The following is a 24,221-nucleotide window of genomic DNA, read 5'->3' as shown; positions in this document are numbered from 1 at the left end:
TATTTCTTCCTTTAGGTCTGTTAATACTTGCTTTATATATTTAGGTATTTCTATGTTGGGTACATAAATATTTATAAATGTTATAACTTCTTGTTGGATTGACTTTTTTATCATTATGTGATGCCCACCTTTGTTTCTTACTACAGTCTTTGTTTTAAAGTCTTCTTTGATATAAGTATGTCTACTCCAGCTTTTTGTTTGTTTGTTTGTTTCCATTTGCATGGAGTATCTCTTTCCATCCCTCATTCTCCATCTGTGTGTATCATTACATCTAAAGTGAGTCTCTTGTAGGCAGCCTATGGGTGGGTCTTGTTTTCTCATCCATTCAGCCACTCCGTGTCTCTGTGTTGGCTTCTGTCCAGTAGACGAAGCAACTGCCTCTCCCACTTTTGAAGGCATAGCCTCATGTAGGAGATGAAGCTTGTTGTTCAACCCTCAGCTCCTGATTGTCTCTCAAACCTTTGTGCTTGTCCAAGCAGCCTCTTACATTTTTAATAACTCCTAGTAGTTGAGGATGTGCCAGGACCCTTCCGTATCCCAGAGGGAAGGATCTCAGCACCTAGACTCAAGCTGACTGGAGGCTAGACCCTCAGGATCAGTTTTTTTTTCTTTAAGTGTGCAGATACATGCCGTCCTGTGGGACTGCAGGTGTAACCCCTGATGGCCACCAGATCAGAAGACCTGGGGGCGTCCCCTGGGTGGCAGTTGCTCCAAATGAGTGTCTAAACTCTTCTCTGGGTGGTACTGGTGAGCTGGAGCGAGGCAGACGGAGAGCACCGAGACACAGCCACAGCCTCCATTCCTTGAAAGCAGCTTCATAGGCCACTGAATGTGAGCCAAACCTGAAGCCATCCCCTTGGACCAAAGCTCCAGGGCAAGCGAAGAGGCCTCCTTCACAGAAAGACTGTGTTTCAATCTGCTGTCTGTCCAGTGCTCTGGTGGTAGTAGCCTACCCAGAATGACCTCTCTGATTGCCACAGCCCTCTGGGACCCAGGAATGCAAGCCCCTACCCTGGCCACCAGGGCCAGGTGATCAAGGAGCATCCTCTGAGTGGCAGCCACCAAAACCAGGGCACCTGATGTAAAAACCAGGGCACTGAAAGTATGGAAGGCTTCCCTCCAGGAAACACTGACACTGCGGAGCATGGCAGAGGCTGACGCTCAGAGGTCTCTGGAAGGGATTGCAGCCAGCCCCAAGATGCAGGTTGAGTCAGACGTCGTGGTGCTTAGCTGACAGGCCTCCTTCAGAGGAAGCAGGAGCACCTGGGTCCATTGTCTCTTGCTGTGCCCTGGGGGTGATAGCTGTTTAAGAACTTTTTCTCCATTGGTCACAATTCTGTGGGACCCACAAGCATAAACCCCACTGGCCACCAGATCCATGTGGTGCAGAGGTGGCCTCTGGCAGCGCAGAAATCAGGGTGCCAGGCAGGAGTACGAGCTCTTTTCTGGGTGACACCAATGATTACAGTCTCATGGGACTGGAACACAAGCTCCTCCGTCCTCCAGAGCTGGGCAGTCAATCCAGAGGCAGCTTGCAGGCAGCAGCCACAAAAATCAGAGCAGACGTGTGTAAAAGCGCCCTTCTGGGAGGTCTGATGCTCCAGAGACAGCAAAGGGCGAGCACGACGGTGGCACCCGTCAGTCTCCGCCCTGATGTGTGCCAGCAGGCTCCTCGGCGTGTGTGCTCAGTGAGATGCCTGCCCCTCCGGCCTCAACACGCTGACAGTAATTTATCACGTACTCCATATGGACCTGCTCTTCCTCTGATTTCCTGCTTCAGTTAATGGTACCACTATCTACAGGCACGTCATCCTTAAATCCTTCTTCTCCTTGATTCCCCCATATAAAACCAGTCACCAAGACCTACTGGTTTTTCTTCTTTAATATTTACTAAGTTAATCCATTTCTCTCCGAATCCATGGCTCCTGCCTTTGTCTGAGCAGCCTTCGTTGTCTCATCTCAGTTGCTTCAGTGACCACAGGTCCTCCTGGTCCTCGCTTCCCTTTTCTCCATTTTACACCACATCTAGACCCATGTTTCTAAAGCAACAATCTGATATTTTTACCAGTACTTAAACTAATTAAACCATTTCCTGTTTCCTTTAGGATACATTCCACCAAACTCCTTACTACAGAGAACAGATTTTCATTTTATGGGCACTTGCTCACCTCCCTAGTTTTATCTCTCCTCACTCCTACTCCATGTACTTTAAGCTCCAGTTATAAAAAAAAACAACTTATGATTCCCTAGGTGCACTGTATTTTTCTTCGTGTCTAGGCCTTTTTCATGCATGCTGTTCCCTCTGCCTAAAACACTCTCCCCACCCCCTTCAGTTGATGTGTTCCTCCTTGTCCTAAAGTGTTGTTTAGATGTCCCTTCCTGTGGACATTTTCCCCGTCTTTCCAGTCTGTATTAAATACAGCTTTTACATGCCAGTGGCATCCAGTGTTTACCTTTATCATAAGCCCTTATGTCCTTTCATTGCAACCATGAGTTTCCCTTCAAAGCCTCCTTTTAAAATTGAGTTTCTTGAGGAACTTAGTTCTCCATCGTATCCTTCGCACCAGCATGGAGTCTCACATAGAGTAGGCGCTTCATAAACATTTTCTAAATGAGTGAAATAATCGTAATAGTTTATTGCATTTCAAAATATGATACACAGTCAAAGCTGTACTCAAAAGAAAATTAAGAGCTTTAGATATTTTCGTTCCGTTAAAAGTCCATTAAAATAAACTGTTAACTCAAAGACTTAGAAATTTCCATGTAAGCCAGAAATAGAAGGCAATTTCTTTGATTTGGCAACAACCATCAGAAAACAAAAGCAAACGTTGCACTTAAGGATGAAATATTAGTAATATTCCCTTTAAAGCTGGAAACAAGAAAAATGTGCTTGCTGTACCTGTTATTGTTCAGCATTGTTCTAGAGACATCAGTTAACATAGTGTGATAGTTAATAGAAATTGTAGACATACATGTGACAAAAAGAGATAAAATTATCTTTATGTACAGGTGGTATGATTGTTTCCCTTTAAAAAAGCAAGAAAATCATTTGAAAACTATTCAGAATAATAAAGTTCAGTAAGATGACTGGATACAAGATAAATATGCAAATGTTCATTGCTTTCTTAATTGTCAGCAATAAACAACTATAAAATATATTTTAAAAGAGCCTGCTTAGTGTGGCAATAAAAATTATAAGATGCCTGGGAATAAATCTATCAACAAATATATAAGGAAAGAGCATATATCTCAGTGGTAGAGTGCCTGCTTAACACCCACAAGGTCCTGGGTTCCATCCCCAGTACCTCCTCTGAAAATAAATAAGTAAACCTAATTACCTCCCTCAACAAAAAATTAAAAAAAATTTTAAATAATTTAAAAATTAAAAAGAAATAAACAAGATCTACTTACATTGTGGTTAAGAGAGAATTTCTGGAGTAAACTGCATGGGAGTGAATCTCAGATCCATAGTTTACTAGCTGGTGACCTTAGGAAAATTTAACCTCTGTGTATTTATATTTGTAGAAGAAACAGTGAAAAAGATACATGCACCTGAGATTAGCACTTGTCTGAGTATTTGGGTTCCGGCCTGGTAAGACAGAGCCAACCATGACTGCCTCCCAGCAGGTGGGAGTAACTGAGAATCAAAGCGCCCCCAGTGTTCACAGAGCGTGTGTTCTGCTTCTTGTCAGGTGCATTGCAAATGTCATGATGACAGCGATGACATCTCTTCTTTGCCAGAAAGCCTTGCTGTGTCTGCCACAGGCTGTGTAGCCAGAGGCACTGCAGGAGGAGAGGACATCCCCCAAAACCAGTTACCTAGGTTGATCTCAGGCATCATGAGACGCTGCCCCAGCTCTTAAAGACCAAATGAGGTTCTTCTGAGTTTCGCATCCCACAGCCACACAAACTGCTAAGACTTTCCAAGATTTGGGGGAAGATACTTTTTCAATTCCTTATGCTCCTCTCTGTGTCCAGAGATGTTGCTTATGGTCTGTGCTCCTCACTACGTCGACCCAGACTTGAAATGCAACACTTTCTATTCTCTGAAATTATCCTCTTTTGCAAAAGCATGAATGAACAAAATCTATTTCCCTAAAGATTTTGTATTCCTCCTGAGGGAGGAACATTTCATTGCATATGCACAGCGAACCACTTAAAAGATCCGTATTTGGTATTTTTTTTGTCTTCCAAAGCCTTTCTTGTGACAACCTCCTGCTAGGAATTTCTCTCTGTGTCTCTGCCTCCGTGTTCACCCAGCTTGACCAGCTCCTCTTTGCCAGCCACTCTCCCATCACCGCCACTCAGCTTCAACTTTCTCTCCCTTCCCAACACAGAGCAATCCCACCTTCTTTGGCTCCCACCCCTTGACTTATCTGCATAAACCAATCAGGTGCTCAGTAGACCAAAGCCCTTTGCCTTAGCAGCATTCCCCACCTGCCACAGAGGAGCTACAGAAATGGAAAGAGCCGTTTTTCCTACTCTGTGAGATTAAACTCATTTGCCGGCTTGTGTTCAAAATGCTAAACGGTATTTGTCATCTGGTTCTGTGTCCCTGTTCTTAAAGGAATTTGCCTTTGTCGTATTTGTTTTTATTCCAAAGGTGTCCCTCAGCCTAATGTAACTTGGGTGAAGAAAGGAGGATCTCTGAGTGACAATATTTCCTTGCTTTTCAATGGATCCCTGTTGTTGCAGAACGTTTCCCTTGAAAACGAAGGAACCTACGTCTGCACAGCCACCAACGCTCTTGGAAAGGCAGTGGCAACATCTGTCCTCCACTTACTGGGTAAGCATCAAATTCTTGTTGTTCTCCAGGTGCTTCCTGGAATATGTACAAAGTAGCACCTGGCTTGGTTGATTCTGGAATCGAGTAAACAAGTGAGCATTAAATGGTCTGAACTATTGCTGCCACTGCCCGCTTTCAAACAAGCGCTTACCTCACACTCCATCTCACCGGTTCTCCCGCTAGAAGGTGTGACTTTCTTGCCGCTGCTTCTCCGCCTAAGAGCATACGCTCAGATATACACTTTCCTGGCCAGAATCCGGATCCTTCAACTTCTGCCTCTAAACCTGCTTAACTCCTTACCTCCAGTGTAAGCTAGCACTAAACTCTGTTCTAGTCAGCATGGTTTCCTGCCGTATGATCCAGTACACACACACACACACACACACACACACGTGCACACACACACCCCCGCCCCATGCTGCTTGCCTGGAAGCACACACACACACACGTGCACACACACACCCCCGCCCCATGCTGCTTGCCTGGAAGCACACACACACACACACACACACACACACACACACCCCCGCCCCATGCTGCTTGCCTGGAAGTCTGGCTTTCAGGCACCCTGCTCTTTCACGTCTAATGTTGTTTTTTTGCAGGCCTAAGAACATAATATAGTATTAAGCACATAGTAGGTGCTCAATAAATACCAATCAAGTCTTAAGACAGCTTATATTTGGGTTGGTGGTGTAATTTGGGGAAGGTCATTACAACGTGGCCCCGGCACAGGATGGTAGGCTGGCTTCTGCTGCTGTCTGTCAGGGATCATATCTGGAGCTCACCAAACTCCTGTCACCAGAATGGACGTTAAATTGCTGGGGTTTTAGGACTTAATAAATAATACTCCTCTTTCCTGCCAGAGTTTGGAGCCAATTGAGATCTAATCACAGAAGTCGGCTAGACTGACATTAGAGATCATTTATCACTCCCCATTGTATCTCCAGCACCTAACACAGGTGTAAGTGATAAATAAATGTTTCATAAATGAATGAAATTGAATCATTGGCGGAATTGGTATGAAAGTATAGTGTCCACCGATGAACTAAGAGGACGATAGGAAAGCGCTCTCTCCATGACTTTTCTTGCTGGCGATTAGAGGAGCCTGGTGATGTAAATAGACAGGCAGTTGGAATAGTTGTCATGCACGAAGCACTCTGATGTGCGTTCACTCTTTTGACATTTCCAGCAGCACAGTATTGTGGGCAGTCATCTTTTATCCTGTTGTATAAATGGGGAAACCAAAGGCTCATAGAAAGTTTCTATTAGGGACCAAATATATAGTCACCTCCTTCAGTGTTCTTCATGCACCCCCCTCCTGGACGCTCATTGCTGATAAGAAAGGTGCTGGTGTACCTCCATGTGGCCCTTCCCAAAGAGCCTCTGTGGTCCTTGAGAGTCTTAGAGTAGAAGATTTTCAACAAATGGGGATAGGCCAAACCCATCTGATTCTTTTTTTTTCTTAAGTACAAAACTATTTGCTGTTTTACTTGTTGATACAGAATCCTACAAGCATCTGCAGCAAGCCCACAAAGCACTTCTGTTGTCCATACTGATAGCTCAGTATTCATTGTATGTAGAATATTTCTATTAAACAAAACAAAGATATTCACAAGAGGCTGTGGAAAAACTCATGCAATTAACAAAGACTGCAATTTATAAATTAAAAACTTAGTCGTCACATAATATACAAATAATTGTCCATTTTTAGGTGAATATTATATGTCTCATACTAGTATGTTTTCACAGGCAAAAGCTGCTGCACAAACATTTGCTAATGCAAATGAATGGAATCTTCGTAAATTCTGCTTTTATATTTAACCCCCAAAGTGGAAACTTTTGCTATTTTTGATGATGGTCCAAATGAAGCTGACGTCTGTGAAAAATGTCCCAATTCCTTTGCGTCTCACCTGGGGGGCAAACCCATCTGATCCTTGAGTGCCTTCCCCAAGCTCCCTGAGATGTCCCAGCCTTATTCCTTGCTCCTCCCCGACCCCACTCATGGGTGTGCATGGCTGTCTCGGTTCTGCCCTGCACACTTCTCCTCTCAGAAGCCTCTGCAACCAAGTGGCTCCTGCCTTTGATCATGTAGTCGAGGGATCAAGAATGTCCTGTATCTCATGAGATGCAGCATTCCTCCACCATCCTTCTGCTCTTATACGCACAATTCACAACCTTCCTGAAAGCCTGAGAGCACTCTTCACCATGTGAGTTCCCCTGTAAGACATCATCTCTTCTCCTGCTCCCAAAGTTCCTTGGAGGGGAGGCCCTTTGTCAGACCTAGCTGCTTCCTCCGGTCCCTCAGGGGATTCTGGTGAATGTATCTTTCCTACCTTGCGAGTTAGGCTATAAACCCTGAAAACATGCGGAGATGCCGCATTAATTGGCTTAGTTAACCACTCTAACTAAACCCCTGGAGCACCCCACATACCCAGCCCCACACAGAGCTCCCAGGTCTGTGGGAGCCTGAACATCTGGGACAGAGAATTCTGTTGGAAAAGGCTTATTCCCTAGGATTCCTCCTCTTTAAGAATGCTCAAGCTGGAACAAGAATTAGGTAAATTCTAATTGGTAAATAAGTGTTTTTTTTTTTTTCTCAGAACAAAGACAGTCAAACAGTAAGAGTGTATTTCCCAAGGACCATAAAAAGCATATACTCCAGACGTCCAACACTGGAACCAACAGCAGTGAGCCAACAGGAGAACCACTACCTTCAGGTCTGGGATTTTGACTTTTTTGGGGATTTGTTGGTGGTGAGACATGTGCGAGGAAAAGGATTTAGTTTAAAAAAAAAAAAAAACCCTCCACGTTTTTGTAGTTTGTAATAAGTAAAATTATTCCTAGGCATTCAGCCAGCTTTTCCCTTCCCCCTCAACCCTTCTGTGGTTCAACTTGCTCCTTCTATCCTGAAACTTTAAAATAAAAAATCACTCCTGAGAATGCCCAAAGAGCTCACATCCCAAAGCCCATCATTTGTGGTAACGCAGGTATTGCTTTTCCAGCTGCAAAACGATCGCCAACTTGGCAAGTATTAATAGAGGGAAGATTTGCTAAGAATTGTGGAATTGATTCTTTCATTTTTCTTCTTTCACAAATATTTTTTTCCACACTACTGACTTTGTTATGCATCAGTGCTCTATCAGAAGAACCTAATCTAAGTATTTCAAGCTTGCAAAAACTCTTCAAGAGGCCAAGGGAGGAAGGTAGAGTTAAGAAATCAGAAATGCAAAAAGACACAAATGAACTTACGTACAAAACAGAAACAGACTCACAGACATAGAGAACAAACATGGTTACTGGGCGAAAGGTGGTGGTAGGAAGGGACAAATTGGGAGTTCGAGATTTGCAGATACTGACACTCTATATAAGATAGATAAACAACAGGTTTCTTCTGTATAGCAGAGGGAACTATATTCAATATCGTGTAGTGACCTATAATGAAAAAGAATATGAAAATGAATATATGTACATATATATATGACTGAAGCATTGTGCTGTACACCAGAAATTGACACAACATTGTAAACTGACTATACTTCAATTTAAAAAAAACCTGTCAAAAAAAAAGAGAGAGAAGTCAAAAATGCTAGAATCTCAGGGAACCTGTAGTGATGATCTCAGCTCAAAAATGAATAAATCACAGGACACACAGAAGCTGCTGTTAGACCTCGTGCTTCTTATACCGACTATGTAGGAATAATAATGACTATGTCATTTCAACCTTTTAAATCCTGAGCTAGTGCCTTTCATTTGCAGAATATCGCCTACAGGATATAACTCTGCAGACAGAGATTTGAGAAATGTAGCTCCTGGGCTTCCAACCTGCTGAGATGCAGGGAAAGCGTAGAAGGGCAATACAGTGTTGAGCTGCCAGTCAACAACCCATCCAGCTCATGTTGGTTGTGACCTCCTCATCTAGGGTGTTTATAGGGCATTTATTTTCTTCTCCTTAGACATTATACTACCATTATTACATGCACTGCTGTCCATTTGTTCAGCACTCATCTCGGTCTGTTTGGGCCACTGTAACAAAATAGTGGAGACCAAGTGGCATATAAACAACAGGCGTTAATTCCTTGCAGCTCTGGAGGCTGTGAGCTCCAAGCTCAAGGCACCGGCAACTCCGGTGTCTGGGGAGAGCCCGCTTCCTGGTTCACCGACAGCCTTCTCTTCTCTATGTCCTCGTATGGCAGAAGCAATGAAGGCACTCCCTGGGGCTTCTTTTATAAGGGCACTAATCTCATTCAGGAGGGCTCCACCTTCATGACCTGATTATCTCCCAAAGGCCCCACCTCCTAAGACCATCACGTTGGATGTTAGGATTTCACACGTGAATTTGAAAGAGACACAAACATAACCACATTCAACAAGTACTTGCCCGGGGCTTACTCTTGCCAGGGCTGGGGATACAGAGGTGACCTAGCCCTTGAGAAGCTCACAGTCTAAAGAAGGAGGCAGTCATGTAAACAGGTGTTTGGAATCAGTGTGACAAGTGCTGTAATAGAAGAATGACCAAAGCACCGAGGAACATGGCAGGTCTGAGGAAGGGACCCTAATGCTCTTTGGAGAAGTCAGCCAGGTCTTCACATAGGTCATGATGTTTGTCCTGGGAAGAGGAAGAGCATTCCAGGAAGAGGAAGAACATTCCAGGAAGAGGAAGAACATTCCAGGCAGAGAAATCGGGATGTGCAAGGCAGAGAGAAGTTCCCTGTGGCATGGAACGTGAAGATCGAAATGACCCCCTCAAATCAGTTAATAAAAAAATTGGATATTCACGAGGCTGAAACTGCTGGTAAAGGTGGAGTTTTGGGGATATTTCAAAATTTGGTTTATTGGAACTACCTACATTGTTCTGCCGTCTCCTACACACACATACACGCATTGTGGAATATGCCAACCCTTCAGGGGTTAGCATTTCAAAGATACTCATTAACTTAACAATTGCTGGCTGAGTTCCTAATATATAACATGTCCAATCTGAAGGACGGGACATTCCAGTAGGAGAGAAGGACAACGAACAAGTAAACAGATAAATGTGTAAGGTATGTCTGTGTAGAAAATCTATAAAGAAAACAGAACAGGGTGATGAGATACCTAGGGATGGTTGTAGCCACTTTAGTGAAGGTAGGACCACGTGTTCACAAAAAAATTCATGTAAGAATGTTCATAGCAGTCCTCACTTCATAATGGCAATTAACAGCAGAATGGATAAACAAACTATGGTATATTCAAACAATGGGATATTATTCAGCAATAAAAGAGAAATGAATTACTGATATGCACAGCAATATGGATGAATCTCAAAAACTTTTGTTAAGCAGAAGAAGCTAAACACAAAAGAGTATATATTGTATGAAGTCCAAGAACAGGTAATACTGAGGTACACTGATAGCAAAGAGCAAGTAATTGCCTGGGAGGAGATGGGAATTGATTAAAAAGAGGCAAGAGGAGATTTAGGGGGTGATGAAATGTTATAGACCTTGCTTTGGATCATGGTTACATAAGTACATACAGTTGTGAAAACTTATCAAACTGCACACTTGCTATCTGAGCATTCTGCTGTATATGAATTATACCTCAATAAAAAAAAAAACCACATTTTTTAAAAGAAATACATGTATGTCCTGCCTTGAACTATCAGCGTATCTCATGAAATGTGGCCTGGTAGAAAGAGTTCGATCTGGAGCCAGACACCCTGGGTTCCAATCCAGCTGACACATGAGGGACCCTGGGCAAGTCACTTAGCTTTTTTTCAGTTTCCACCTCTGCATATAAAAATAATCTAATTCACAGGATGGCCGTAAGGATTAAATAGAAAAATTGATGTTAAAGTGTTTAACTCAATACCTGTCATCTGGAAAATGCTCAGCAAACTTAGCTATTTAGAAAATTGTTTTAAATGAACTTTAATCCTGAGGGGCCAACTAAAAATTATATACTGTTCTGCAATGATGCCATATGCAACGTAAGACAAAAATTCAAAAATCAAAAGGAAAAACTGGAAAACAATTAAGTTAAAGAAATCACTCTGCTCTGAGAGGGCGCCTGTGGACACAGCTGGTAGCTATCAATTACTTGCGATTATTACAAGAAAATCTGGCACCTCCCGTGATCGTACACAAATCTGTCATCATCGCGTCCTACCTCATCTTTTGACCAAGTGTCAAAAGGGAAGGGAAAAACTGTTTGGAACAGGGACCAACATAGAAAAGCTGTAATTATTGGAGGTGATCAGTGTCAGCTTTTCTAAAGGAAAGTCCCGTTTTCACCTTTCCAGATGTCTCCATGACAGATTATTTACGCAGCTTCAGGACTGTGCTGAAGTTTAGATTAAGAATTAATGGAAAAGTAAGGATGGGACTGAAATGCCTCTTTAACCTTTCTGCTTAATCCCTGCTCCCTGCTAAATCATCTTTCATTTCTCCACCTGATCTGCTTGTGAGAAATGGAACCCACTAGGATGTCCCCCAAGAGGCCCTCCTCTCCTGTCCTCCTGGCTCCACTTGGAGAGAGCTAGAGGGCTGAGGAGGCAGCCCCTGCACAGAACATCTCCTCCCTCTCCCTGGGAGTTTTCTGGCAGATCCAGCTGGTCTGCAATAGCCCCTCTCCCAGGCTGTGGTCCAAGGGCCCCATTCTGGCTGCCATTCCACCAGTTATTACAGTAAGCTCGTTGAGGGAGAAGGAGATTTAAAGGACCCCCTTGCACTGTGTGATGGCTTACTCTCTGTGTGCTACTTAAAGGACCAGACAGGCGGCCAGCCAGAAAACAGCTCGTGGTGGGCTTTGGCCTTGTCGTCTCCAGCGCATCATCGTTTCTCGCCCAGGGTTGTCATGGCATTCATTTTCTTTCTGCAGAGCCTTTTTGGGAGCTGGGCAACTGGACACAATGTTCTGCCACCTGTGGCCACCTGGGAGCCCGAGTTCAGAGACCCCGGTGCGTGATGGCCAATGGGCAGGAAGTGAGCGAGGCCTTTTGTGGTCATCTCCAGAAGCCCCTGTCTGGGTTCCAGCCCTGTAACATCCGGGACTGCCCCTCGAGGTATGGATAGTCACTTCTTATCTCACCAGAACCAGGTTTTTGCCGGTTTTAAAACACACAGTAATTTGGATTTAATAACTCAGTCACTAAGATTTACTTACCGTGCACTGTATCAGGCCCTCTGCTAACTGCCTTATGTGGGGCACTTCACAATCACCTACAAAGCTGACGCTATTCGTTTTCTATTTCACAGATGGAGAAAATCCCTAGGCCACACAGCCACAAGGGCCAGAACTCAGACTGAGATAATCTGATCTCAGAGCCGCCGCTCTTAATCACTGCCCAAGTCTGCTGCCTGCACTCGCACTGCACCCTAAGAGCGCGGCGAAGCTGATCTCATGGGTTTACCTAGGAGCTCATGCAGGGGGCCAGACTCACTAGGGCTGCTAGTTAAAAGTTCTGTTTCCTAGACTCCAACCCAGAGGTAAAACCATTAATAACCTTACTGTGTAATAGATGACACTAATCGATAATTTTGTAAAAGTCCAAAATCAAACGCATGATCCCCACCAAACCCGACCCATCCCCTGTGTTCCAGCCCACAGCGACGGCATCCTAAACTCCCCTTCTCCTCTCACTTCCATCCACGCTTGTCAATTTCCACTGTTACCACTGGGGTCCAAGCCATCATCATTTCTCACGATGATTTCTCCAGGAGCCTCCTGAAATTAACACAACATTGTAAAGCAACTATACTTCAGTTTTTAAAAAATGGAATTCTTTTCCCATCCAAGTCCAGGGTTCCCTTAGAGAAGCATGGGCCTCTGGTTAGGAAGCCCTGCTGTGTCATGTCCCAGCAGCAGCTTGAACATCTTCAGTGGCAGAGCTCTCTGTATCTCCAAGGTGTCCACTTCTAAGATTAGTCTCCTGAAACCATCAGAGTATGAACTTTAGAGTCAGATAAGTCTAGAATTTAATCCCAGCTCTGTTGGCATGTTAGTGATGTGACAATAGCTATTTGACCCCCACAGACATTAGTTTCTTCCTTAGAAGAATGGGAACAACATGGCAATTACATAAGATAACATGTAAATATCCTGCTGCAAAAAGAGCTTATAGGTGCCTTAAAAATACTTTCTTCCCTTTGTTTTCAATCAGTTGAAATTCACCTTTTTGAAATCTCCACCCGACTGTGCCCAAGCTCTACTCTCTGAGGCTCTCACATACTTGAAGATGGCTCTACCCCACCTCTGTGTTGGTTGGTTCTATGTGGTAATTCTGTCGCTTCTCTGAGTAAAACAGAATCTGAGAGTAGGGCTGGGGGTTACTTGTGCTGCTGCCCTGTCCCAGGGAGATGTGTGACGGCCCTGACACAGTCATCGTGTTAGGATCCGGTTTTCCTTTGGAGGACGCTCTCTGTAGGGTCTGTCATACCAGTCCTTACTAAGCGCCTGTGGATTTTGTTCCTAGGTGGTTCGCAAGCGTGTGGTCAGAGTGTTCCGTGTCCTGTGGTGAAGGATTCCGCAGTCGGCAAGTGACATGTAAGCGCACAAAAGCCAACGGAACTGTGCAGGTGATGCCTCCAAGAGCGTGTGCCCCCAGGGACAGGCCTCTGGGGAGAAGACCCTGCTCTGGTCACCCGTGTGTTCAAGGGCTGGTTGACCCAGGGAACCAGGTAATCCCGACAAATTCTACTGTTTTGATAGTAGGATAATCATCACCTTGTTTCTAATACTTTTTTTTTTTAATTTTGTGGGGGGATCCTATTGGGCTTTAAAATGAATGTATGTATCCGACCTCAAGGATTGCATTTAGAAGTCATAGTGTCTCTGTCTTCCACTACAAAGGCAAACCAAGGTTGTGTCCCTCTGAGTGCAGCAACTCAATAGCAGAAAGTCCAGGACAGACTGGTTTGAGGCAGTAGGAATAAGAGCAGGCTTTAAGAAAAGGAGCAGAGGAACATTAGTAACATGTGCACAAAAGTGTCAGAACCCATATCCCAAATGCTACCTTGAGTAATATTATAATAAAAAAATACTTGGGAAGAATTTTAAAGAAGTGTGTAGGACCCTGTATTAGTCTGCAGGACCGCCATAACAAAATATCCCGGACTGGGTGCCTTAAACAGCGGAAATTTATTTTCTCACTGTTACAGAAAGTCCAAAAGCAAGATGTTTTCAGGGCTGGTTTTGGTGAGGCATCTCTTCCTGGAGTGTAGACAGCCACCTTCTCTCTGTGTCCTCACATGGCTTCTTCGCTATGCGCACACAGAAAGAGAGAGATTTCTGGTGTCACTGCCTCTACTTACAAGGACACTATTCCTATTGGGTTAAGGCCCCATCCTTATGGCCTCATTTAACCTTTAACCTCAAATAGACCCTATCTCCAAATACAGTCACATTGGCAGTTAGGGCTTCAACATATAAATTTTAAGGGGATTCAGTTCTGTCCATAACACTCCACCCCCTAATCTCCCCAAATTCATATCCTTCTCATGTGCAGAATATATTCACCCCATCCCAATATCCCCAGAAGTCTTAACCCATTGCAACATTGATTCAAAATCAAAAGCCTCACTAAATGTCACCTAGATGGAGGATGGGTGAGAAATGAGTCATCCTGAAGCAAAATTCTTCTCCAGCTGTGAACCTGTGAAACCAGACAAGTTGTGTACTTTCAAGACACAACAGTGGGACAAGCATAGGATAGACATTCTTATTCCAAAAGAGAGAACTCAAAAAGAAGAAAAGGATGATGGGTCCCAGTCAAGTCCAAAACCTGGCAAACATGATTCCACTAGATCTGAAGAATCTTGAGAAGAATCTTCTTTGGCTTGATGCTCTGCCTTCCAGACACACTACGGCAGCAGCACTGCCTCCGTGGCCCCAGGGAGCAGCCTAACCCTCATGGCTCCTCGGGGTCTCCCTGCCCCTGAAGGACTGGCCCACTGAAATCGCGGAGGGAGCCCCACCGTCTGAAACTCGGTGGGGACCACCCTTTCCCCAGGGCCTGTAGTAGGAGCGGCAGCCCTGCTGATTTCTGAATCACCTTTGGGTCATTTGTCCCTTTTCTTGAAGAAGAAAGCATGTTTGCAGCTGAACAGCTTCATCATCCATCCTGTGGAATCCCCAAGGTTTGAAAGCCTTCATTTACTGTGTTCCTTTTGGTGCAGACTGGCAGTGTCTCTGCTGGCGCAGTCCTGCCTCTGTGCCTCACTTCTGCTGGGACGGCTGCCTCACTCCATGCTGACCTCCTCATGAAGCGGCTGCCCAGCCGCACCTTTCGTGTCCTCTCCAGAACGTACTTTCTCATTTTTTCTGAAGTACAGATGGACTGAGAATTATCCACATCTTCAAGTTCTGGTTGAACCTTTTTTCTTAACAATTTCTTCAATTCATCTCTCTCCTCTCACATTTTACTGTAAGCAGTAAGGAGGAGCCAACTTGCACCTGGAACACTTTGTTTAGAAATCTCCTCAGCAAAATACCCAGTTTCATCACTTGCAAGTTCTCCCATCCCCAAAGCAACAGAACACAATTCAGCCAAGGTTGGGTTTTTTTGCCACTTTATGATGAGAATTGCCTTTCCTCCAGTTTCCAATCGTATGTTCCTTCTTTCCATCTGAAGCCTCACCAGAATCACCTCTAATGTTCATATTTCTACCAACATCCCCTTCAAGGCAATCTAGACTTTTCCTGGCATGCCCCTCAAAACCCTTCCAGCCTCTCCCCATCACCCAGTCCAAAGCCACTTCCACATTTTTAAGTATTTGTTAAAGGGGCACCCCACTTGTCAGTATCAGAATCTGTGTACCTGCATTAGTTGGAGTTTCCTGTAGGAAACAGAACCAATAGGGTGTATGTGTGTGTGTGTGTGTGTGTGTGTGTGTGTGTGTATGTGTATGAGCCCAAACTCACAGCATACGGCAAAATAAATTCTGACCTGATTAAAGTACTCAATATAAAAGTAATTAAACTGGAACAGAACTATCCTGATGGGAAAGACCTTTTCAAACATAAACCAAATTTATAAGGAAAATTAATTGTAGTTATGACTACATAAAAATTTATGAACTGCATGTCAAAAATATTTTTTTTCTATAACTGAGTTCACCTCAACACACAAGCCTCCATTTTTGCTCAGAGCAGGAAAACCCAAACTTGGCAGTAGCTTATGGTTTTAAGAATATTCATTGCTGAACCTAAGCCTGATCCAGTACAGACTAGCCCTGCCCTTTTCCCTTCTCTCCAGATGTGGTTTAAGTTTCTCAGGGAAAAGAGGAGGAAAGGAAACTGAGGTGTCTTCCTGGCTCTGAAGGAGGGCTATCTGGTCCTCAGAGCTGGGCTTCCACCCTCCCTAACTCCCCTTGTGGACAGCTGATCGCCTGGAGCTAGTCTTTGGCAGTCCCGCCGCAGCACGTGACTTTGGTACCCCAGCATGCGCGAGCTCACAAGGTTGTGTGTCCTGCGTTGTGCTTTTGTTCCAGTGTCCTGGACATTGCCTGGGTCGTGCGGTGAGGACGCAGCAGCAGCATCTAGTCTGTCAACACCACAACAGTTCTGACTCCGGCTGTGATGACAGAAGGAGGTAGGGGCCCCACCCTAGGGCAGCACACCACCTCTCCTGCTCAGTCAGTGACTATGACCACCTGAAAAGCAAGTCATCTCTCCTGTATTATAACTGCCTCTCATAATGGACAATTCCTCCTAAACTATGATTTCTTGCAGTACCATCCTCAATAACCTGTATTATACTGAAATGTTAATTAATATGTGCTGTTTATAATCACAAATTACTTGGATGTTAAAAATACAGAGATACCCCAAAGAGGGAAAAAAGTAGCATTGAAAATAGACAGATATCTTCCCCTCTATATATACAAAGCTGGTGAAGCCTACTAATACTTCATTTAGGTTTACAGATGAAATCTTCCTAGTGTTTTCAATGAACTACTTTATTCCTCTGGTTAGAAACTGTTTGATTAAGACACGGACTCAGTGGGTTAGCAGAGAATAAAACAAACTTTTATCTTGTTAAGGGGATTAAACAAGAAAAAATGTTCTTGCTTTTCTCTTATCTAAAAGTCTGAGCTGGTAGATGGTTTAGGAGTAGGAGAGCTTTGTTCCATGAGGTCACCCAGAGACACCCAGACTCCTTCCATGTGGCAACTCCCCATCCCAGAGGGCGTTCCCCAGCCAGAGAGACGGAGGAGAGAGCTGGGAAGGCACGCTAAAGGGGACATTTGGAGATCCACCACTCTCTTTTTGTGTCACCTTGGACTACCTAACCTCCTAATCTGCAAAATGAGGTCTTATTGTTCATGGGATGTTATGGCTGTGAAGTTTTGGTTAGTTGGCTGAGTGGGAAGCACGCAAGCAGCCTGGGTCATGGAAGATGCTCAGCACGTGGCGCCTCCTTTCTCCTCCACGCCCTGAGTCTTGCTGGAGAAAAGGAGATGACCTTGACAATTGGCTGAGTTTCCATTTTGAGCCTTCAGTAAGGTTTGGCAATGTGGTGTCAGCTGCATTTCCTATTCCCCACAACACAATTCAAGCCAGAACCACTCTCCTCAAATGGAAAATGTTTGGAACAGCTGCCCTTATTCTCAACAGACAACCTAGTTTTCAGTTTTGCTCAGAAGATAGAGACCACACACAGACTGATACGCATCACCCCAGATGTTTTGCTTTGCCCCCTCAAAGATGCGTTTACAATACAAACACATATGTGGATTCAGCTTTCTTTATAACATTCCAGACACATTTTTCTGAAAATTGCTTTTTCTACTTATCAATACATTATAGCCTTTTTTTTTTCCCATCTGAGTACATAAGAGTCACCATATTCTTTTGAATTATTATATGTAATATTACCTCATTCCACTGCTGATGGACATTTGATTGTTTCCAATTTTTGCTATTATAAACAAATGCTGCAGTAAACATCCTGGAACATAGATCTTTATGTACAAAGGGTAATATTCTTACAGATTTTAGATATGGAACTGGATTAACAGTCATGCTCATTTGGGTACTACTCAAATTGCCATCAAAATGTCTATACCAACAGTATATATTTTCATCAACATTATATAGATTTTCAATCTTTTAAAACTTTTGCCTATCTGATGAATGAAAAATTATAACTTCTTCTAATTTGTACTTTTCTGGTTACTTTTTATGATGGCTCTTTGTATTTTTTCTCAAACCCATCCACTTTTTTTCCATCTTTGCCACCATCATCCTTGGCCAAGCCATCCAAATGGTCTCCCTTCATCCATCCATGCTCCTTTCCAATCCAGTTCCATACTACAACCAGAGTAATCTTTCCCAAAATGCAAATCTGACCATACCACCACCCCACCCCATCTCCCTGCTAGATTAACATCACTTCAGAGGCTCCACTTGCTCTTAGGAAAAAAGTTGACCAAAATCCACAATGTGGCCTATAAAATATTGCACAGCCAAGTCCTATGTCCCATCACAGCCTCATCCAAGACCTCACTCTCTCACTCTCTGTGTTCCAGCCACACTGTCTTAATTCAGTTCCTTGTGTCTGCCATGCACTTTCCCACCAACAGCAGCAAAAACAAGAAGCAGAAAATAGAGAGAATAACAGATGTTGGGAGGTTCCGTACCTGAAGTGGGGTTTTAGAGAAAGAGATATGGAAATTAACTGAAAAGCAAGACATTTTTAAAAGAAATCATAGAAGAAAAATTCCCAGACCTGAAAGGGAAAAGAGTCAAGCTGCCTTTCATTTTCTCTATTGCTTCTGCTTCCTCCAGGACTGGCTATTCAGCTGTGACCCTGGTGCTTTTCTTTCATGCTATTTATTTTCCCCAGACAACTGTTGGTTTATAGATGAAGGATGAGTTTAGTTTAGAGAGCTCCTGTGGGTTGCTTTTGCAGTTTTCTGGCCTCCTTCCCCCCCCCCCCAGACCTCTTCCACTGACTGTGCATGCTTACTGTGGGTTTGCTGAAGGTAGATAAGGTGTTAGATCTCCCTTTATGGAGAGATGGAGCATGGAAGGGGAGCAGTGGCCCAGCTGGAGGCCCCCAGTTGCCATAATATGGCCTCAGTAAATGTAAACACCTCAGGGTGTTTTATAGGGAGTGATGTTATTAGAGGCCTTGAGCAGAGGATCAGTGGTGAGCCGGCTGTCTGCTAGCCTCTTCCATAGGCCCTGGGAAGGGTTTGGGAGGTGTGGCTTCCATTGAAAAGAGTTACAGAGGGAGTGAGAATTATCAAGGAAGAGCTAGCACATTGCCCATTGTGGCAAGAGGACAACATGAGGACCTGGGGAAATGCTTGAGGACCCAGAGAGTTTGTTTCTCAAAGTGGTGATTCCTCACCTTAGCCAAGAGTCAAAATTACCTGGGAAGTTTCTTAAATAGAGATTCTTGGGCCTCAACTCAGAGTTCATGAATCAGAATCTTTGGGAGGGAGTGGAGCCTGGCAATCTACATCTCTTTAAAGCTGCCCACGTACTTCTGAGAATAAGCCAGCCCTGGCATCTACGGCCCAGAATCAGTAGTTCCATCTGGCTGATGATGAAAGGGGTTATTTGCGGTAGGAGCAGAGCTGGACTGAATAGGAATGAGAAACTGACAAAGGCTAGTAGAAACAGGGTTACCTTATGATTTCTGCTGCCATTTCTACTTTCACGTGTTATGTGGAAAAGCACACAAACTCCATTAGTGTGCACGGTGTCGGTGCCCAGACTGGGTCCCCCTAGCTCAGGCGTCCCAAACCCCAGTCCCACCCCATCCCTGGCCTGAAGGAAGCGATGCTCTCTGCTGGGCAGGCTTGCATGGTTTTATTGGGTCCTTGATGACTAACCTCTTGGGCTTCAGCATAGGTGTTGTTCTCTAGCTTCCTGGGCGCCTCTCATCTTTTATATTTAGGAAGCTAAATAGTTCCTTCAGGCTTCCCACTGGCCCTACCTTCTATCAAAACAGAAAAAGTGGCTGTATTAGTTAAGGTCCTTTGGGCTGGAAACAGCAAAAGTCAACTTGGAATGGTTCATACAAAGAAAGCAGGAGACTTCGTATTAGGACAGGACCGCTGCTCTTGCATTCAGCAATTTGGTGTCTTTTAAAATGTATTCTTTGAATATTTGTTCAGCTTTTTCCAGTCGAAAAGCTGATCTTTGCATAGGGGGACGGCTAAGGAGTACTCTGTCTCTGCCCAGCTGTCCAAAGCAACTCAGCTTTTGGCCTCTAAGATTCATACCCAATGGGGAGAACAAAAACCCTGCAGTTAACAGGAAAACTTCATCCCTCCTCTTCTGAGAAATCTTATAAACAGTTTGGTGTGACAGTGTTGTTTAAGTAAACCCTTTGATGGAGTCTCCCCCTACTGGCCAATCAAAGTATTGCTTCTAACTATGTGTAATACTAGAGAAGTTCAGGTGATCACAATTTTCTCCATCTTATGACATTTCCAGTGGTGTTTCAACACTCCTTACAGATTATGTGCCCCAATAAGGAACCTTTTATAGATATACCAAAATGTCTCAAGAATTCAAACGGAGACTGCCATGAGACCTCAGGAAGGACTGTTACCAAGGGATGGAAAGTCATTGGGGGTGATTCCTTCTCTCATCTCTGAAGCGCTGTGTGTTTCTGCTTCATTCTTTGTTCTTTCCGAGTTTTTTTCCTACTTCTCTGGACTGTGTGGCAGAGTATAACCTATAAAAGTATTGAATCACCGCGCTGTACACCAGAAACTAATATAATATTGTAGGTGAATGAAAAAAATTAAGTACCTGATGTATAAGGTGGTTGTGAGGATTAAATGAGTCAATCTATGTAAAGTATTTGGAAAGTCCTCTGGAACATGGCTATCCAAAAAATATAAATATACAGCGGATCCTTTCCGACAACAACAGCAACAGAAACAGAAGGCATTAACTTTCTGTTCTATTTTAAAGGGTAAGGAAACCAGAGGTAGATCCCTCTTCCCAAAAGGTCTTTGTTAGTTCCCACGATGAGTCGTGGTGTGACCTAAATGTAAACCAGGAGCACTTCTCTTAGCAGACAAGATTGCTCACACACCACTTCATACTCACACGAGAATGTATTTCAAGTGCTGATATAAACAGAACTTCAAGTCTGTTAACAGATGTGTCATTCTTCTCTTCTTTGCCTAAACTGATCTGCTCCAGCTTTATCAGGACAGTGCATCTTTTGAGGTGTGTCCCTTGACTGGGTGTGGGAGGCTAATGGAAACACGTGGTTTGCTTGCCTCTGTTAAGATCACGATTCCTCCCCCACTTTGCTTAGTCAGCCGGGAGCAATGCAGATCAGTTTCCTGTTGCATAGGGTCCTAGTTGTCAAACCTTTAATACATCGAAAATGTAGTATGGTTAAAGACTTGATCCCAGCAAGAAGTGACACCCCACTTCTCCATTTTCCTTTCTTTTGTTTGTTTGTTTCATTTCAGAGCCACCTGGAGGAGGAACTGCTCATCAGGGGCTTGTGACACGTGTTGGCGCCCCGGCCCTTGGAGGCCCTGTACGGCGGCCTGCGGCAGGGGCTTCCAGTCTCGGAAAGTCGACTGTGTCCACACAAGGAGCTGCAAACCAGTGGCTGAGAGACACTGTGTGCAGAAAAAGAAACCCGCATCCTGGCGGCACTGCATGGGGCCTTCCTGTGACAGTACGTACCCCGCTCAGGTATCACGACTGCCCCCGAAGCCTTGTCCAAACCAGACCACCTGGTGCCTTTTGCCAGGGTCGTGTCCACAGGGGCTGTTCTGAATGGATGTGGTATCTTGGGACATGAGGAGATTAGTGGCTTTGATGTGGGTGTAACTGGGTGTTCTTTAGAGAAAAAAAGAGTTGAGTGAGTAGGGTGGTCAGTGGCCTTCTAATGAACACTGGTAGCCTCTGCACAAACTCCCTTTTGCCTGAAATCTCACCCCCTAAGACAGGGACTCATCCCCTAAGACTCCCCATAAGATGGGACTGGCAGGTATGCAAATATCCTGAAGTTGTACGTAAAATGTAATCTTGTATATATTTTTCCAAGGAGTGGGTCCATAGCTTTGATAAGTTTTCCTGGGGGTCCATGACCCTTCAAAAGCTAAGCAGTGCTGCGGTGAGCACTAGGGGGTGGCCCGGTGGCCTGAAGGGCTGGGAGGTCCCTGGAGGCCCAGCCACGAAGCGAGTCCAGTGCATCTCTGACTCCGCTGCAGAGCAGTGGCTCTAACCCAAGCCTAGTTTTTTCACTTAACTCTGTGATCTTAGTTTCTGCTTTTCATAAATCAAATGCTTTTTTTTTTTAAACTAGGTTTCTAGTGAGCTACATGTTAAATGGAAATACATTTTTTTCTTTACAGGAGACTGCACAGACACAACTCACTACTGCACGTTTGTAAAGCATCTTAATTTGTGTTCGCTAGACCTCTACCAACAGAGGTGCTGCCGGTCGTGTCAAGAAGGCTAAAACTTTTGGGGGAGGGTGGTCAGAATGCTGCTGTGAAGATAAAACAAAAATGTAAAAGCTCTTTTCCCCTTGTAGCTGGTTCAAAACGTGTATTTCTTAAAACAAACAAACAAACACACTCTAGATTCTACCAACAGAGGTCGATGCAAAATCACCACCGTTAAAATTTGTTACTGTCATTTCCCTGTGGTTGGGTTTTAACTCTAACTCTTTTAAATTATATATTCCAGGACTAACATCAAACCCCCTGGCAGGCAGGCCATTGCACTTGGGACCTCGTCCTGTCCTAATCAGGAAAGCACCGAGGTCACCTGCGCATTGTCGCGAGCTGCCTCTTCCTGTGATTTGCAGACGAGTATAGAGTGGAGCATCATGAGGTCTTGGGAAGCACAGCAACTGATGACGTCTCTCAGTTTTAGGGTTTCAGCAGGTTTATAAGGCATTTACGTTCTAGAAGCTCTGGCCAGTAGTTGTTAAGTCGTTGGCGCTAATGGCATTTTTATGGATCCTTGAGTTTAGTCTGTGAAAAAGAGACAGTCACTCTGGACAGGCTCATGACCCTGACTTTTCCAGGGATCATGGTGGGTGGGGTGGGGGGTGGGATGGCGTCTTGTCCTCGCTCTTCGAGAACCTGTGGAAGAAAACACAGAGCAAATGTTGCTGCCATTTTCGCAACTACGGAAATCTATCTGTGACCAAATGAGGCATCTTGGAAATCAGAGGGAAAGCTAACCTCTTCTACTGATGGTGAAGATTCAAAGCTTTCTTTTTGAAGAGCTGTGAATGAAACTTTTTCTAAGCACTATTCTCTTGCACACAAACAGAAAACCAAAGCCTTATTAGATCTAATTTATGCATAAAATAGTATTTCTAAGGATTTTTATTTTGGAAAAATTGCAAGAAAGTAATCTAAATTTGAAACGCGATCATTGAAAGGAGTTGTTGATGGTAAATAATTGTTTTAATTTGAACTGACTTCTCAGTAAATCCAAAGCAAATTAGGGTTAGGCTGGCAGGTGCAGTGAGGATGAGGGGTTAAAGTTAGGATCTGGTGATCAAGTTTAGGGTTAGTTTGGTTTTAGGATTGGGTTAGGTGAGAAAGGAAGTTAAGTTAGGGCTAGGGCTAGGGTTGGCTTCAGGAATTAGAGTTAGGGCCAGGTTAGGTCAGAGCTGGTTTGGGTTTAGATTGGGCCGATGCTGGTGTTAGCGATGACGTGTCAGGGTGGAGGTTAGGTTTCAAGTAAATGTTGCTGCTGAAGGATTTGGGGACGAGAACTAAATTGTAAACTCTAAAGCTGATTTCATTAGGGGGCTTTTTCCTTACATGCTACCAGTTACGGCTTTAGATGCCACACAACGCCAAGTAAGTGGTCACACTTCTTTATTCCGTGTCGCACTTGCCTGTTCGCACACCATCTACAGCAAAGTTCCCTGAAGCGGGAGTGCTGGACTTAGTCCCCGACCACTCGTAAGTGGACAGTGCGTTCCGGCTTTGGCTTTGTCTGCGGACAAGCGTGCTGAGTCTCTCTGCCCTATCCCGAGCGTCAGGCCTCTTGTTCTAACTTCAGCCTCACCGACACTGGGATGAGCACTACTGTACGCGGAGGGCTTGGTGGTTGGGAATGGATGCGGGAACGTGAGTTGTTAATCATCAATCACACTTGATTGTTGAAGGTTTTTAAATTAAAAGAGAGATCATTTGTAAAATACTCTTTGTATATATTTATTATATGACTTAAAGGTGCAATATTTTATTTTGTACAGAATGTAATAAAGACATGGGACATATATTTTTCTTATTAACAGAATTTCTTATTAAATTGCTTCACCTTTGTATTTAAAGTTGCTATTTTTCATTTGCTATTGTACTTTTTGTTATCATTCAGATGGCATTCCTGTGTACTGTATTTTACTACTGTTTCTATCACATAAGAGTTGGTATTTCTCTTTCATGATCCTTAAGTAATTCAGAAATAAATGTACTTTGATTATTCAGTGGCATCCTTA

General features: G+C 44.0%; 1 protein-coding gene across 4 annotated transcripts in view; it reads left to right on the top strand.

Moving 5' to 3' along the window:
* ADAMTSL3 (ADAMTS like 3) overlaps positions 1–24,221 on the top strand; it is a 262,131-nt gene extending 237,910 nt beyond the window's left edge. For 2 of the 4 annotated variants that reach the window (XM_032469126.1, XM_032469125.1), the window contains exons 24-30: positions 4,604–4,786; positions 7,387–7,503; positions 11,642–11,825; positions 13,236–13,440; positions 16,252–16,352; positions 21,211–21,425; positions 22,108–24,221. In XM_032469126.1, coding sequence (XP_032325017.1) covers positions 4,604–4,786; positions 7,387–7,503; positions 11,642–11,825; positions 13,236–13,440; positions 16,252–16,352; positions 21,211–21,425; positions 22,108–22,214 — 1,112 coding nt within the window. In that variant the 3' untranslated portion in view covers positions 22,215–24,221. Of the gene's footprint in view, positions 1–4,603; positions 4,787–7,386; positions 7,504–11,641; positions 11,826–12,018; positions 13,215–13,235; positions 13,441–16,251; positions 16,353–21,210; positions 21,443–22,107 lie in introns of those variants that run through there. The other 2 variants (XM_032469127.1, XM_032469129.1) reach the window with 2 other exon arrangements.

The sequence above is a fragment of the Camelus ferus genome, chromosome 27 (genome assembly GCF_009834535.1).
Source record: "Camelus ferus isolate YT-003-E chromosome 27, BCGSAC_Cfer_1.0, whole genome shotgun sequence".
NCBI classification, from domain to species: Eukaryota; Metazoa; Chordata; class Mammalia; order Artiodactyla; family Camelidae; genus Camelus; species Camelus ferus.
Note: the sequence above shows the minus strand (reverse complement) of the source record. Positions and strands in the feature narration are given on the sequence as shown.